The 16380-nt window shown below is 37.3% G+C and overlaps 1 protein-coding gene across 8 annotated transcripts in view; it reads left to right on the top strand.

Annotated features, from left to right (window-relative positions):
• The window catches only part of CDC42BPA (CDC42 binding protein kinase alpha), a 264117-nt gene that overhangs the window by 171210 nt on the left and 76527 nt on the right, over positions 1-16380 (top strand). For all 8 annotated transcript variants that reach the window (XM_058669445.1, XM_036495219.2, XM_058669446.1 and 5 more), the window contains 2 exons: positions 9151-9256; positions 13589-13713. In XM_058669445.1, the coding sequence (XP_058525428.1) occupies positions 9151-9256; positions 13589-13713 (231 nt within the window). The remainder of the gene's footprint in view (positions 1-9150; positions 9257-13588; positions 13714-16380) is intronic.

The following is a 16380-nucleotide window of genomic DNA, read 5'->3' on the forward strand; positions in this document are numbered from 1 at the left end:
TAACTGGATTGCTTGTTTTGCTGTTGTTGAGTTTTCTAAACACTTTATAGAACCTGGATTCTAATCCTTCATTAGTTGCATAGTTTGCAGATATTTTCTTCCATTCTGTTGGTTGCCTCTTCATTTGTTGAGAAGCCTGTGCAGAGCTTCTTAGCTTAATATAATCCAATTTGTCAATTTTTGCTTTTTTTGTCCATACTTTCAGGATCTTTTTCAGGAAGCTTTTCCTTATGACAGTGTCTTGCAGAGTTTCCATAATGTTTTCCTCTAGTAATTTGAATGGTATCAGATTTTTGTAAATTTAGATCCTTGATCTATTGTGAGTTGTGTAAGGGAGGGGTTTAGATTCTATTTCCCAGTACCATTTGTTGAAGAGACAGTGCTTTCTCTGAGGATTGATTTTAGCTTTTCTGTCAATATCTGCCCTTTCTGTTTTGTTCTGTTGGTCTACATCTCTGTTTTTGTGCCAGAACCACACTATCTTGATTACAATTGCACTATAGTATGTGTTGAAATCTGGTATTGTGAATAAATCTTCCTTTAAAACAAAAGAAAGAAAAAAATGAAGAAATGAGTCTGGAAAAGAAAATAGAGCCAATGTTATAAAGGATTTACATTGTACCCTAAGTCTAGTGATGAAAACTAACACAATTATATTCATGTTGTTGAAGGATCACTGTTAGAACTTGACTATGTGAAGAATGGATTGAGGATCGGAGACTAGAGATAGGAATCCCATTGTGAGGATTGTGATGCTGGACCTCAGGAAGTGATAGTGAAGAATAGAACATGGAGAGAAATGAGTGAATTCAGGAGATCTACTCTGAAATCAGGACTGCTAAGTATGGGAAATGATAGGATAGGAGAAATTATCAGAGATAGCAAGATTTCTGTTTTTCAGGATACTGAATAAGTGTTATTGTCATTCTCAGTCTTTTAAGAGGCCCAAATGTATTCATTGTGGCTCTTTCATTCCCTTAGCAGTTTTTCCTTTTTAGTAAATAACTATATCCAAAACATGATTGTATGTACTGGGAATATTCCAACAAATAAATGAACAATACTTCTCCGTCCTTATGAAACTTTGTTTTAAGATGATGAAAAGCAATAAAGATATAAATATAATATAGAATACATTGGATAGTGATACATCCTAAGAATAAAATTTACTTCTTCGTAAAGACTCAGATAAGTGTCAGAGATATTTATACTGCTGAATTAGAAGGCACAACGAATGGGCCTGTTAAAATAAATAAATAATTAAAAAAAAAAAAGGAGCCAGCGTGGTTAAAGAAAATTTAAAGGGGTAAGAATAGAGATGGGTAAAAAAAAGTAATTAGGGCCAAATCATGTAAAAACTTGTAAGTTGTGTTTATTTGACTTTTAATTATCTGCTGTGAGTAAAATCATTCTAAGAAATTATAGGATTTGAGTAGGAACATGACAAGTAGACTTGTACCTTAAGAGAATTTAAGGTGTAAAACTGTCTTGAATTAGGATCAAAATCTTCTCGTTTCACTGAGAAGAGTCTTGTAAGAAAGATACTGGTATTTGTTTATAGACTAGATGTGGGATGAGGGAGAAAGAGCAAGACTCAAGGATCATAGTAAGGTTTTGACTGAAGCACTTGGGAGAACATATTTACCATCTATGAAGGGGAAACACAGGAGAAATAAGTTTGAGATGCTTATTCAACAACCAGCTGGAGATGTCAAGTGGGCTGATGGCTAGACCAGCTTGGGTTTCAGGACTGGCACTGAAATCCTCAAGTGTTTATCACTCAGTTGCTGTTTAAAGATGTCAGACTGTATAAAATTCCTAGTGAATACCTACAAAAAGAAAGGAGACCATGGGATTGATTCTTGGGTACTCCAGCATTTAGAAGTTGGGAGATGAGGAAGAATTAGCAGAGTAGATGAGTGCATGAATGGTTGGAAAAAGATCAATAAAATCTGGTGTCCTGGAAATCAAGAAATGAAAATTTATCACTTTTTTATGCATGTCAATTAGGGCCCAGCATGATAGTCTAGTGGCTAAATCCTCCCCTTGCATGCAAAGGGATCCCATATGGGTGTCAGTTCATGTTCTGGCTGCTGCACTTCCCTTCCAACTTCCTCCTGACCCAAAGCCAGGAGCCTCCTCTGGGTCTCCCACGTGGTGCATGGTCCCAAGGCTTTGGGTCATCCTGTACTGCTTTCCCAGGCTCTTCATGAATCCTGAAGAGAAATGGATGAGCCCAGATATGAACCAGCACACACATGGGATCCCAGTGCTTGTAAAGCAAGGATTTAACCATTGAGCTGTGGCACGCCAGATACTAATAAAAATTTAATCCATTTATTTGTGTACTTATTTTTCTGGTATGCTTTCTAACAATTTTAATGTTTTTGTTATTTGTTTCTGAAGGTACTGTGGTAAGATTTATTAATTTTTATTGGAAAGGCAGAGTTACAGAGAAAAGAGACAAAAAAAGATCTTCCATGTATTGGTTCACTCAGATGGCTGCAATTGCCAGACTTGTGCCAGTCTGAAGCCAGTATCCAGATGCTGCTTCTGGGCTTCCCTGAGTGCAGAAACCCCAGGATGTGGGTTAGCCTCTGTCACTTTCCTAGCCCATCAGCAGGTAGCTAAATTAGAAGTGCTGCAGCCAGGCCCGGAGCCTGTGTCTGTATGGGATGCTGGCACCTCAGGTGCAGGCTTGGTCTGCTCTGAACAGTGCCAACCCTAGGAACAATTAGATTTGATATTTTGATAGTAAGTAAAGTAACATTTTCTTGGAGACAATATAAATCATTTTCCTTGAATGTATGATTTAAATTGTTCATTTTCAATTATTTAGTGGGTATAGAGGGTTTTTATGCTTATGCTTTTAAGATCAACCATTACTTCCTTTTTTTGCTTGAAATCAGTTGTGCGCAATTCCCCAGAGTAGAGCCATATTTGAAGCTGATTTGTTGCTTAGATCCTTCAATAAGTGATTCTAGACATACACTTGCCTACCTGATAGCTTGATATTTGAAAACTGATACTCCTTTTCTTGGGTTTTGAAAAGTTCTGCACCTCACCCCCAAGCTGACCATTTTAAATAATGATAGTGCTAAATTTGTTGAGTATTCCTTTAATTAGACATTGTAAAGAAGCTGGTGTTGAAAATATTGAGAGAGCTGTTAGAAATTTAATTGTGAATTTTCCTAACAATGTAAGATGAGAATAAGGGTTAATATTGTGGAAAATTTCTTTTTTCCTTTCCCTAACTTCCTTCTTCTGTACCTCTTAGTATAAAGACAGATAAACAAAGGAAGCATAATACAAAAGTTTATACATCACAGGTATCCAGATTTTCCAACGAAGACATGTCATTAGGCAGACAAATCCATTAATTAAAAGCAACTGTGTGAGTTAAATTTTATTTTTGAGGAGAGGATTGGGATTTGAAACAATTAAACTGTAAGTAGTAAAGCAGGTGGTAGATTAGGTGGAAGAAGTATGCTTTCTTGTGGCATTTTCCATTATCACCTGCCCAATCAGAAAACACCTGACCCTGTGCTTTACCAGGATGCTAGTGTTTATTCTATATTTTAGTGCCATGGTGTCAGGAGTATTTTCTGGGTGTACTTCAGAGTATGCTTAGAGGATTACTAAGCCGATTGGCTGCGATACTTGTAGATCCACTCTTAACAATCTCATCTTGGGCCCGGCGGCGTGGCCTAGCGGCTAAAGTCCTCGCCTTGAGGGCCCCGGGATCCCATATGGGCGCCGGTTCTAATCCCGGCAGCTCCACTTCCCATCCAGCTCCCTGCTTGTGGCCTGGGAAAGCAGTTGAGGACGGCCCAATGCATTGGGACCCTGCACCCGCGTGGGAGACCCGGAAGAGGTTCCTGGTTCCCGGCATCGGATTGGCGCGCATCGGCCCGTTGCGGCTCACTTGGGGAGTGAATCATCGGACGGAAGATCTTCCTCTCTGTCTCTCCTCCTCTGTGTATATCTGGCTGTAATAAAATGAATAAATCTTTAAAAAAAAAATCTCATCTTACTGGACCAATAGACACTTCACCATATGTTAGCTAAGCTCATTGATTGTAGGCAACTATGAAGTCCAAGCTTTAATTATTCCCTACTGATGAAGATCTACATCTGAGTAATCAACAGAAAACTAGAAATTCCAAATGAACATGTCCAGTTAATAAAGTTAGTTCTGTTTTTTGTTTATCCTCCTTGGTTCAGGATTCTTGGAATTCTGCTGCTCCTACTTTTTTCTATTGGAACTCTCAAAATACTTCAATACTCATTTTAAGTACCCTTCTTCACTTGTGTATCTGGCTGATGCTGAGATCTTAACTGTGTCATGAACCTGAAGACAAGGAAAGTTGATGGAATAGATGTTATAGATAATTGGCATCTCCCTTTTCTGGTAATAGAAAGTGTTGCAGATAATTGTTGTCTTCCCTTTGCTTTGACCATTCCAAGTGACATTAATAAGTAATTTTTGCAAAGAAAGGCTGAGAAGGAATGAAACTGCTTCCACTTGCCTCGATGATTCTTGCGCATTTGAGAGTTTCGAGTTCTCGGTCTCATCTGTTGCTGCCCAGAAGTTCCCATCTCTTATTTGTGACTACACCATTCCGCTGTTCCACAGCCTGCGCCATTAGCTAGGCTAAAGGATTTGTCAATGTTGTGCCATTCAGTACAGAGTACTTCTGATGGAATGTACTCAAAAGAGCATAGCATCATGGTTGCTGTGATATTCTGTCCAAAAATCAGTTCCTTGATCAGACAGACCCAGATTGAATGCTACCTTACACAAGTGAGCATCCTGTACTGTATTAAAACTGAAGAAATAGGGAAGACTGGGACTGGTATGATAGCCTAGTGGCTAAAGACCTCACCTTGCATGCTCTGGTATCTCATATGGGCACCTGTTCTTATCCCAGTGGCCCCACTTCCCATCCAGCTCCCTGCTTATATCCTGGAAAAGCAGTCGAGGGTGGCCCAAAGCCTTAGGACCCTGCATTGTGTGGGAGAGCCTGTAGAGGCTCTGGACTCCTGGCTTCAGATTGGCTCAGCTCCGGCCGTTGAGATCACTTAGTGGGTGAAGCATGAGACAGAAGATCTTCCTCTCTGTCTTTCCTCTCTCTGTATATCCGACTTCCAAGAAAATTTTTTTAATTAAAAAAAAAACAGGAAAGACTTAGAAACTGCTTGAGATCAAAGGAACTTGGAAAAGAGACGTTACTGCTAAGTGTAACTCAGTCTATCATCTGGATCCTGGAGTAGAAAGAGGATGGGATGATTAGCCGACTGGGAGTTGGTTCTGTTAATTTGAATGGTGATGCTCTAGCAGTGTTGATTTTTTGATGAGTTTAGTGGTTATTGTGCAAAGTAACCCTGGCTTTGTGAAATACACACTGGAATACTAGCATGAAGGGAAGAATAATAATGCAGTGGTTCCTAAAAGGAAAAGTGGAATCAGTGCAAAATTAGTGCCATGTTAATAGTCGGGGAATCTGAGTAAAGCAGATATAGATTTTCTACAAAACTGAAAATTTCTGTAAAATTAAGATTGACAAAATTATACATAGATAATGCAGATATTATACTTAGAGACTTAATGCAAAACTTCTTCATCTAATATGAAGAATTTCAGAATTTTGATCAAATTCATAAAAAGAACATAATGTCTGACTGTCTTAAATGAAGTTTATTGACTATTTTTGAGGATCATTACGCAAATACACAAAAGTATCTAGTACTCGGCTTTGGTAGCACACATACTAAAATCAGAAAGAAGTATTTAGCTTATTTAGTTTGATCCTATTTTCTTTTAATGAAATATAATGAACATGAAGGAGATGGCAATTATTATTTTCATTTTATCAACCTGTTTTGTAAACTTAGCCTTTGTGACTATATAGTCAAAATTATCCATCCCCTCGTAATAGTAGTTGTGGCATTATCATATTTAAATTTCTGAAAAGGATTTATTTCTTTTATTGTCAGAGTTACAGGGAGATAGGAGAGACAGACAGCTACAGATCTTCCAATCACTGGTTTACTCTCCAGGTGGAAGCAACTGCCATTTCTGGTCCAGTCTGAAGCCACCAGGTCTCCCATGTGAGTGACAAGGGCTGAAACAGTTAGGCTGTCCCTTGCTGCTTTTTGCAGGCCATTAGCAGGGAGCTGGATTGCAACTTGAGCTGGCATCCATATGAGATGCTGGTATCACAGGTGGTGGTGTAAACTGCTGGCACACAACACTGGTCCCTGTATTTCAATTTCTTTATATAGTTTATTACCTAAAAATAGTTCATTTATCCACTTTTCATTCCATGACCTTTCCAATGAAATAAAACCTGCGTGAGTGCAGGATGTATCCAAAAAGCCTGCAGTATTTTCTTGGCTTCTAGTTTAACCTCATCAGTATTCAGTAAGTGAATGAATGAATAAACAGGTCGTTATTACTCTATTGTAAGTTGTTGGAAAGTGTTTTTCTTATATATATATATATATATTATATATATATGTTATTATTATTTTATTATACAGTTCCATGGGCTCTGGTATTTCTCTCCTTCCACAAGCCTCCACCTCTCCCCCCTGATTTTTCCAATATCATTACAGTAGTGTAATCCTGCTTGACCAGTCATAAGTCCATCATTTCGCTATTTAAATGTATACTAACATTGTAAGTATGGACAATGGTAGAGAGTCTAGCTTCCTGTTGTCAAGGTATTTATCAGCTTCATTGGGAGTCCATCTTTGATTGAAACTACAGATGCAGACTGCATTATATCTTCACCTCTGAATGTGGTAGTCTCTAAAAGACAGTTACTATACATCCCCTTATATGTCCCAATGCATTGGGCCATCCTCAACTGCCTTCCCAGGCCACAAGCAGGAAGCTGGTTGGGAAGTAGAGCTGCCGGGATTAGAACCGGTGCCCATATGGGATCCTGGGGCTCTCAAGGCGAGGACTTTAGCTGCTAGGCCACGCCGCCAGGCCCTACATCCCCTTATATGAAAAGCCATAAAACAGTATCAGCAGCAGGAAGAAAAGTAGGAAATTTACAACAGTGTGAAGCTTAATAACATGTTACTGGATGACTAATGTGTTGCTGAAGAAATGAAATTGAAAATCAGAAACCTTCTTGAAGCAAACAGTGCTACTGTGTGACCTATGAGTCAGTGAGGAAATTAATAACAACAAAACTTTTTTGAATGAATCAAAATAGAAACAAATGTCAAACCCTCTCAGATGTAAGAAAAACAGTATTGAAAGGACTATTAATCTTGTGTTTTGCATTAAGTTTGCCTTATATTAGAAGGAGTATATGCTGTTTGTCCTTTGAATATTGACTTATTTCACTGAGCATAATGTTCTTAAGTTGGGACCATTTGGTTGCAAATGGTACAATACGTTCTTTTAATGGCTGAGTAGTATTCCATAGAGTAGATGTGCCACAGTTTATTCACTCCTCTTATGATCGGCATCTGGGTTGTTTCCATGTCTTTGCTATTGTAGATTGTGCTGCTATGAATATTGGACTGCAGATTCCTTTCTCATATGCAGATTTCATTTTCCTTGGATATATTCCTAGAAGTGAGATGTGTCATATGGCAGACCAATTTTAAGTTCTCTTAGCACTCTCCATCCTGACTTTCAGAGTGGTTTTACTAGACTACACTCCCACCAATAGACTGCCTTTCTCCCCACATCCGTGCCAGTTCTGAATATAGGCCAGTCTCAGTGGAGTTAGGTGGAATACCTATGTGGTTTTCATCTGTATTTCTCTGGCAGCTAGAGAGCCTGAGCATTTTTTCATGTCCTTTAGCCAGTTGGATTTGTTCTTTTGAAAAATATCTGCTCATTTTCTTCTCCCACTTCTTCACAGGGTTGTTTGTTTTGCTGTCTCTGAGTTTCTGAAGCTCTTTGTAAAACCTGGATACTAGTCCCCTATCTGTTGTGTAATGTGTAATGATTTTCTCCCTTCCCATCAGTTGCTTCTTCTCTTTGTTGTTCATTTCCTTTGCTGTACAGAAGCTTCTCAGCTTGATGTAGTCCCATTTGTTAATTTTGTCTTTGACTGCCTATGCTTTTGGTGACTTTTCCCGATTCCTATACCTTGTAGAGTCCTTCCTGTATTTTCCTCTAGTAGTTTAATGGTTTCTAGATGCAGATTTAAATCCAGTTGGAGCTGATTTTTGTGTAAGGTGACAGATAGGGGTCTTGTTTCTTACCTCTGCAGGCTGCTATCCATTGTCCCAGCAGCATTTGTTGAAGAGGCTAGGCTTTTTTCCATGAATTATTTTCTGTTCTCTTGTGGAAGATTAGTTGGCTATACATGTGTGGACTCCCTTCTGGGGTTTCTGTTCTGTTCCATTTATCATCATCTTTGTTTCTGTACCAATATCAGAATGTTTTGATGACCACTATAGTATGTCTTGAGGTCATATAGTATGTCTTGTGATTCTTATCACTTGACTTTTATTCTTTAGGGTAGATTAGGCTATTTGTGATTTCTTATGTTTCCAGATGAACTTTTGTATCTTCTCTATTTCTGAGAAAAATATTGTTGGGATTTTGATTGGGATTGAGTTGATTCTGAATATTACTTTTGGTGCTTGCTTCGGCAGCACATATACTGAATATTACTTTTGGTAATATGAAAATTGTGATGATGTTGATCCTGCTGATCCAGAAACTTGGTAAGTTTCTCCATATTTTAATGTCTTCTTCTATTTCTTTTTTTTTTTATTATTATTTTGTAATTTTCATTATACAGGACTTCACATATTTGGTTAGGTTTATTCCGAGGTATTTGAGTTTCCTCTCTGCTGTTTTAAAAGGGACTATATTTGTAATTTCTTTCTCAGCCATGGAGTTATTTGTTTATGCTAGTGCCATTGATTTATTTATTTTGTGTCCTGCTACCCTGCCAAATTCTCTTATGAGTTCCAGTAATCTCTGGATTGAACCTTTGTTTCTTCTATGTAGAGAATCATGTCTTTTGCAAACAGGGATCCTTTTAATTCCTTATTTTCTTATAATTTTATTCCTCATTTTCCTTATAATTATTATAAAAATGATTTCTCTAAAGTGTTCATTTACCTTTTAATTTGATTTCTGTTTTAAAAATGTTTTTACTGTATTAGCCAAAGTGAAAGGGAAGAATTTGAAAATGAGTTCAAGCAGCAGTATGAACGAGAAAAAGTGTTGTTAACCGAAGAAAATAAAAAGTTGACAAGTGAGCTTGATAAGGTGAGTAATTCAATTCCGTATCAATTAGCATATGCTTCATGTCCGACACTGATAGGAATTATCAGTATTTTGTATTGTGTACAATAACTCTTTTCAGCTGTGACTACTTACATGATGTAGTTTTTCCTTCTGGAGAGACAGAGTAAGAGACAGATCTTCCAGGCATTGTTTCACTCCCTAAATTTCTGTGACAGCCAGGACATGGCCAGGTGAGAGCTGGAAAGCTGGAACTCAAGCAGGATCCTCCACGTCTGTGGCAGAGAGAACCTGCACTTACCACCTGTACCTTCTAGGATGTCCATAGCAGGAAACTTCTGTAGGAAGCAGAGCAAGAGCTGGAACTCTTGATAGTCTGATCCTGGATGTGGCCATGCCATGTGACAGTTAACCCATGTCACCAGATGCCCGCCCACCCCATCTTTTTTGTTTTTTGTTTTGTATGTTTTTGTTGTTTTGAGCCTCCATGTTTTATTTTGCTTAAATTTGTTTTGATTTTTTGTCATGTCGTTTTGAGTGTCATGCCAGCTAAGGTACTGACTGGCTAATTAAAAGATGGCATTTGATGAGAACAAGGACAGTTACCCCCAACTTGGAGAAATTAGAAGTGTATTTTGTTATTCACCATGGAGAACTGGTAATCCTAGAAATAATATTAGGGATAGGTGTTAATTCAAAGCAAAAAATTCTACCTAAACTCTAGCTTGATTAAAGAGCAAAATTATGTATTGAACCTAGAAGTGGCCGATTTTGTAATTTTAAAATTACAAGAATTTTTTTCTATTTAATATTGGATTGTTCATTGTCGTTATGAGTTTGTTGTGCCAATTATTTAATAGCTTTACAAATAATATTGGCTACAGGTTTTTCTCACTCTACTTACATTTAAGTAAGGAAAGTTTGAACAATTATGTTTTATAATGATTTTAAGAGTTTCACTTGCAGTCAATGTTGTTGCAGAGTGGGTTAAGCTACTGCTTTTAACCCTGATATCCCACGTGAGTATTGATCTGAACCATCACTGCTCCAGTTCTGATCCAGCTCTATTTTAACGGTCCTGGGAAAGCAATAAAAATGACCCAAGTCCTTGGACCACAGCCACCTATTTGGGAGACTTGGGAGAAACTTCTGGCCTCAGACCAGCCCAGCTGTGGTCTTTTTGGTAATTTAAGGAGATGAAAGGCTGGCACACTCTGTCTTACTCCTCTTTAGTACACTTGCTACCTGTCTTTCTGTAATTTTTGCTTTTCAAATGCATTTTTCAAAAAAATCATATAAAAAGGATTTTTTCTCAGGGCTGGAGTTGTGGCATAGAAGTTGCTCTCTGTGATACCATGATCCCAGGTGGGCTCTGTTGGGATCTGGTCCATGTTCCTGCTGTTGCACTTGATTCCTTACTGGCTGTTTCCATTTATTTGCTTTCTTGTTTGATTTGAATTGGATATTTTCTCCAAGAAACATGACTGACAAAGGCAATTGTCTTTCCATTGAGAATCAACTGGAAGGAGACTGCTTTTTCTTTTATCAGAATTTTAAACAGAAGCCAAAAAGCAATTATTAGGTTAATTTTAAGATTTATTTATGATAAATTTTTGCGTTTAAGCCACAAAAATGAAAATTAAAAATAGATTTTTAAAATTGTCTTTTGGAAATCTGTATGCTACACTCTTTGTTAAAAGTTACTAAAGTTAACATTATAAATAGTGTCCCATATAGTTGAGGCAGTGAAATAGATGCTATATAGAAATACAGCATGTATTTTTATGTTGTCTTTTAAGTATTTTACAAAACAGCATCATTTTAAGAGTAGATAATAATTAACATGAAACATATACTCTTGTTACAACCAACTATTTAATTTTTGATGTTTCTTTCCATGATTTGCCTATATTCATAGTATTTCATAATTGCAATCTTCTATATACCTTCCACTTACTAATCTTTTTTCACTTAAAATATTATAAACACTTATCATATTCCTGTGTAGTTTTATATCATTATGTCAGAAACATTATGTTCAGATAGTATAGCCTCATTTCCAAACATGCAGAATAACACTGTGTTTAGGTCGAATTACTGTGTGTAGGTTCTTTTCTGACTTCATGTATATTTAGTTCTCACAGTAACTCTCTTAAGGTATGGTTTGTCTTTCCATTTCATACCTGGAGAAACAGACAAAGGACAGCTAGGCTGTCTCTCTAATTGAACAAGGGAGTGAGAGATTGGGGTTTGAATTTAGGTAGTCTGGTTCCAGAATTTGAATGAAATAATAATCCAGTAATAATGTAATGGTTGATTTTTTTCTGACCAACACTGGCACAGATAAAGCAATCTGCTTAAAATCTGCTTGTACCAGTTGTGATAGAGCAATGCAAGGCTACGTGTTACTCCTCATCTCACACATTTCCTGAGCCACGTAATACGTGGAAGGTCTGCCAAAAAGCAGTAGTGATCAAAACAAAGCAAAAGACTTCAGAGACTAGTGGAGCAGATACCACATTTGCACTTCTCAAAAAAGACTTCTCCCTTGCTAATGTGAGCTGATTGATAACTCTCCCTTAACCTGAGTTTTATATTAGGTATACTTGTTTTATTAAAAAAAGTTTTTTTCAGAGCTCTTGGAATAATGAGAAGATAAAAGTACCAAACATTGCTGTGATAAACTAATTAATATCAGAACAATGGAAATAAATTTTTTCCCAGATTGATTTGAAGATTTAAAGACATTTGTATCAATATCTTGGTAAACTTTTTTGATTGGAGTTACCGAGATTATTAATAAATTTGTAAAGGAAGATAAAAGACCTAAACTGTTGAAAATATTATGGAGAAAAACAAACATTACAGCGTTTGCAATCTATCATTTTATACTTGCAAGTATATAGTCATCAAAAAGTATAGGATTAACATGATGGAACATAGTAAAGAGTATAAAAATTTGTTTCCACATTTATGATCATTTCATTTTCAACAAAATGAATTTAGTGACAATTCAATTGGAAATGGTTCTTTTCACCTATTGCACCTATTGTTGGTGCAAGAAAAAAATGAATTTAGATCCCAACTCATAACTTATACAAAATCTTAGACCTAATATATATATGACATTAAAAAGCCTAGTACATTAAGGAAAAAAATAATAAATTAACTTTATCAAAATTTGGAATCAGTGGCCAGCATTGTAGTGGAGGAAGCTAGCGCTGCCTGCAGCACCAGTGTCCGTAAGAGTTCAACTTCTGATCCTGCTCCCTGCTAATGCCTTGGGAAGGCAGGGGAAACTGATCAGCCAATATGGAGGATCTCTCTGTCTCTCCTGCTCTCTCACTTTGCCTTTCAAGTAATTAAAACATTTTTTTAAGGAAAGAAAATGAAAACAAGATTAAGATAATGAAAACACATGTATGGATGGAAAGAAAATATTTTCATATAATGTATTTGATAAAACACTTGTATTCATAATAAAGAACTTAAATTATGAAAATATGTTTTATTTGTGAAACAGAGAGCTCCCATCCACTGATTCACTCCACCAAATGCCCACAGCAGCCAGGGCTGGGATAAGAATAGGGCCTAGAGTTGGAAACCGAGTATAGGTCACCACTACCTTCCAGGATCTGCATTGACAGGAAGCTGGAATCAGGAACTGGAGTCAGGAATTGAAGCCAGGCATTCTTGATTGGGATGTAGGCATCTTATCCACTGGCTTAAATGCTGGCTACCCATACTGAATTTTGAGCAATTTAAGGGATGAACTTTTAGAATGTATTTGTTTAGTTTGAAAGTCAGAGTTTCAGAGAGAAAGGAGAGCAAGATCTTCTGGTTCACTCCCCAGATAGTCACAATGCCCAAAGCTGGACCAGGCCAAAGCCAGAAGCGCGTGGAACTTCATCTGTGGGGATACAGGAGCCCAAGAACTTGGGCCATGTTCCAATACTTTTCCCAGAACATTAGTAGGGAGATAGATTAGAAGTGGAGAAGCCAGTACATGAAGCCCCTATAGGGATACTGCTGTTGCAGACAGCAACTTTACCCACAGTGCTGGATGCACCCAAGAGCTTTTTGCTTCAAGTAGAGAACATTTTATGTCATATCCAGCATCTCATCAAGAAGGGATATGAAGCCAGATTCTGTGTAGTATGGAAGAGCAAAACAAAGGAAGCTGAAGAATTGAGAGTACTTGATATTTCCAAATACAGTGATAAGAAAGAGTGTGTGATAAGGTAAAATCGAACACTTTTTGTAGCGAACAGTCATTTACCACATATAACAAGAAATATCTAAGCACTTTGAATTCTTGATCCTAAGAGTTACACATGTCTTAAAATTGCCTTTCAGCTTACCACTTTGTATGAAAATTTAAGTATGCGCAACCAGCAGTTAGAGGAAGAGGTAAAAGATCTAGCAGACAAAAAAGAATCAGTTGCACATTGGGAAGCTCAAATCACAGAAATAATTCAGTGGTAAGTACTCTTTTAAATGCTTTTGGGTGGTTTTGCACATATGACCAAGGTGGTGTGAGGCTACTAATAAGTTTTTTAATCATACTTGTTTACAATGAAAAATGTTACTTTTATGGCTAATATTTGCAAAGTCTGTGGTTTATAAAATGTGCACCTTTGCGCTGCTGCACCACCTTAGCAAAATAAACTATCTCATCCTTCATGCTTAAAAACAAAAAACAAAAAAAAGTTACTTTGAAAAACATTGTTATTACTGATCATTTGTTGTGTGTTGTGATCTGTTTTCTAAAAGTGTTCCTTTCTGAGAACAAAACTGTTAATACTTGTATTTTGTTATGTCCAAGCCTGCCAGTACAAAAGAGTGCTACATACTGATAAGATTGGAAAGTCTTTTATTACCTGGTGGAGAGTGGGCTCATGCCCCAAATTTCTCTTGACCCCACACTTCATAGCAGCAGGGTTTAGAAAGGCAAAAACCATTTATAAAGGCAGACCAGGAGGGGTTCAGGGGGGACTGAGCTAATGCAAGACTACTCAACAATAACTTACTAAGTTTATGTTGCTGAGCCAGGTGAAACTGATTTTTCTCCTACTAATGCTTTCACAGCCTAGCCAGAGGCTTGAGCATTCTCAACAAGTAGAATACAGTTTTCTTGGCCAGGCTACAATCTCATGAATGAGGTGTTACCTCACCTAAAATGGAGCCCAGAGGCTCAATATGGAGTCCCTGATGCCAGACTTGTTATTTGAAACTTCATCCAGGTCTCTTGTATGGTTGGCAGGGGCCTGCCTACTTAGGTCATCTTCTATAGATTTACCAGGTCATTAGAAGGGATCTGGATAGAATGGGTCTGAATTTGAACCATTGCTCGTATGGTATGCCAGCATCACAGGCAGCCACATAACCCATTGTGCCATGTCACCAACTCCCACGTATAACATTTTTAAGAACTTTAAATGATAGCAATTTACTTTTTCAACTTTTCTTTATGCTTTTAGGGTTCAATTTTGGATATTTGTTTTTGTAGCCTTCATATTCTTTCCATTTATGCAATTTTAAGCAATCCTCAATTTCACAATATGTTACATTGAATAAAACATAATGTGGTCTAGGCATTAGGCTAAAAATTCACACATATTTTCAGTTATTATCATCATTTCATGAGAAAGACAGTAGAGTTGGAATTAGTTATCCAGAATCCTATAGTTGCAAAGCAGCAGTTAGCATTTGAGAACAAGTCTGTGTGACTCAAGAATTTAAGTTCCTAAATCCTATATGTGTTCTATCTTCCTAACTTCTCAAGAACTGTGTTTTGCGCTCCTGGCTTCGGATTTGCTCAGCTCCAACCATTGTAGCCATTTGGGGAGTGAATCATCAGATGGAATATCTTCCTCTCTGTCTCTTCTCCTCTCTGCGTATCTGACTTTGCAATAAAAGTAAATAAATCTTAAAAAAAAAAACTGTTTTCCAAATTTGTCTTAAGAAATAGTGTTTAATAAGGACTTGGAAAGAGAATTAGATTCGCTGAGATAATGAAATTGATTTAGTTGATCCTTTGAAGTTGAGGAAGAAATCAGGAAGTGTATAGTAGTGAAGGAAGAGAAGAAAAATTTTATCAGAATAGAAAGCTTAGAAAACAACTTTTGTAGTTTAGGAATGATGTACTCATGTTTAAAGGTAATTTAAAATAAAAGAGGAAGGAGGAACATTTGGCACAGTGATTTAGTTAACTCTTAGGATGTTATCATTTCATGTTGAAGTGCCTGCTTTGAATCTTGGCTCTTCCACTTCTAATCTAGCTTCTTGCTATTGCACACACTGGGAGATAATAGAGACTAAGATTTGAGACCTGCCTTGAAAACTGTGTTGAAAAAGTTAAGAGAATGTGGACCCAGCACAGGAGCCTAATGGCTGAAGTCCTCACCTCACGTGCGCTGGTATCCCATATGAGCAATGGTTCCTGTCCCAGATGCTCCACTTCTCTTCCAGCTTCCTGCTCATGGCCTGGGAAAATAGTAGAGGATGGCCAAAAGCCTTGGTACCCTACATCCATGTGGGAGACCTGGAAGAAGCTTCTGGCTTCGGATCAGCTCAGCTCTGGCCATTTGGAGAATGAACCAATGGATGGAAGACCTTTCTCTCTGTCTCTCCTTCTGTCTGTAAAATCTGCCTTTCAATAAAAATAAATAAATCTTAAAAAGAAGGAAAGTTAAGAGTATGTGTATAAGTAAAGTTAATGAGATGGCTTAAGAACAAGGGACAAGAGGATATTTTAACTGGGGAACATAAGATTTTTTAAAAACCCAGGTAAGACACACAAGCAGCAGTGTTTGTGAAAAGGAAATGATGGCAAGACCTAAGTCCCAGTGGAATTTAAATGGCGTATGTTTTACCTGACTAGATCTTTTTCAGCGTCTACACTCTCCCCTCCCCACCCAATTAGTAATCTGTAGCCAAGCACAAAAGACATGACTTTAACCAAATGTGGAGAATTAATGGAAGACGTCAGTAGTGCAGGAGTTCAAATGTGTTCAAAATTGAGAAAAATAGAGTGTATTTGGCATATATAATTTTGAAGGCTATAAAAGCTACTTACAATATAATAAGTTGATTAATTTAGGAAATAAATGAAAAGTACTGGACTTCATCATCTCCTAGCAGTGTGT

This window comes from Ochotona princeps, chromosome 10 (genome assembly GCF_030435755.1).
Source record: "Ochotona princeps isolate mOchPri1 chromosome 10, mOchPri1.hap1, whole genome shotgun sequence".
Lineage (NCBI taxonomy): Eukaryota > Metazoa > Chordata > Mammalia > Lagomorpha > Ochotonidae > Ochotona > Ochotona princeps.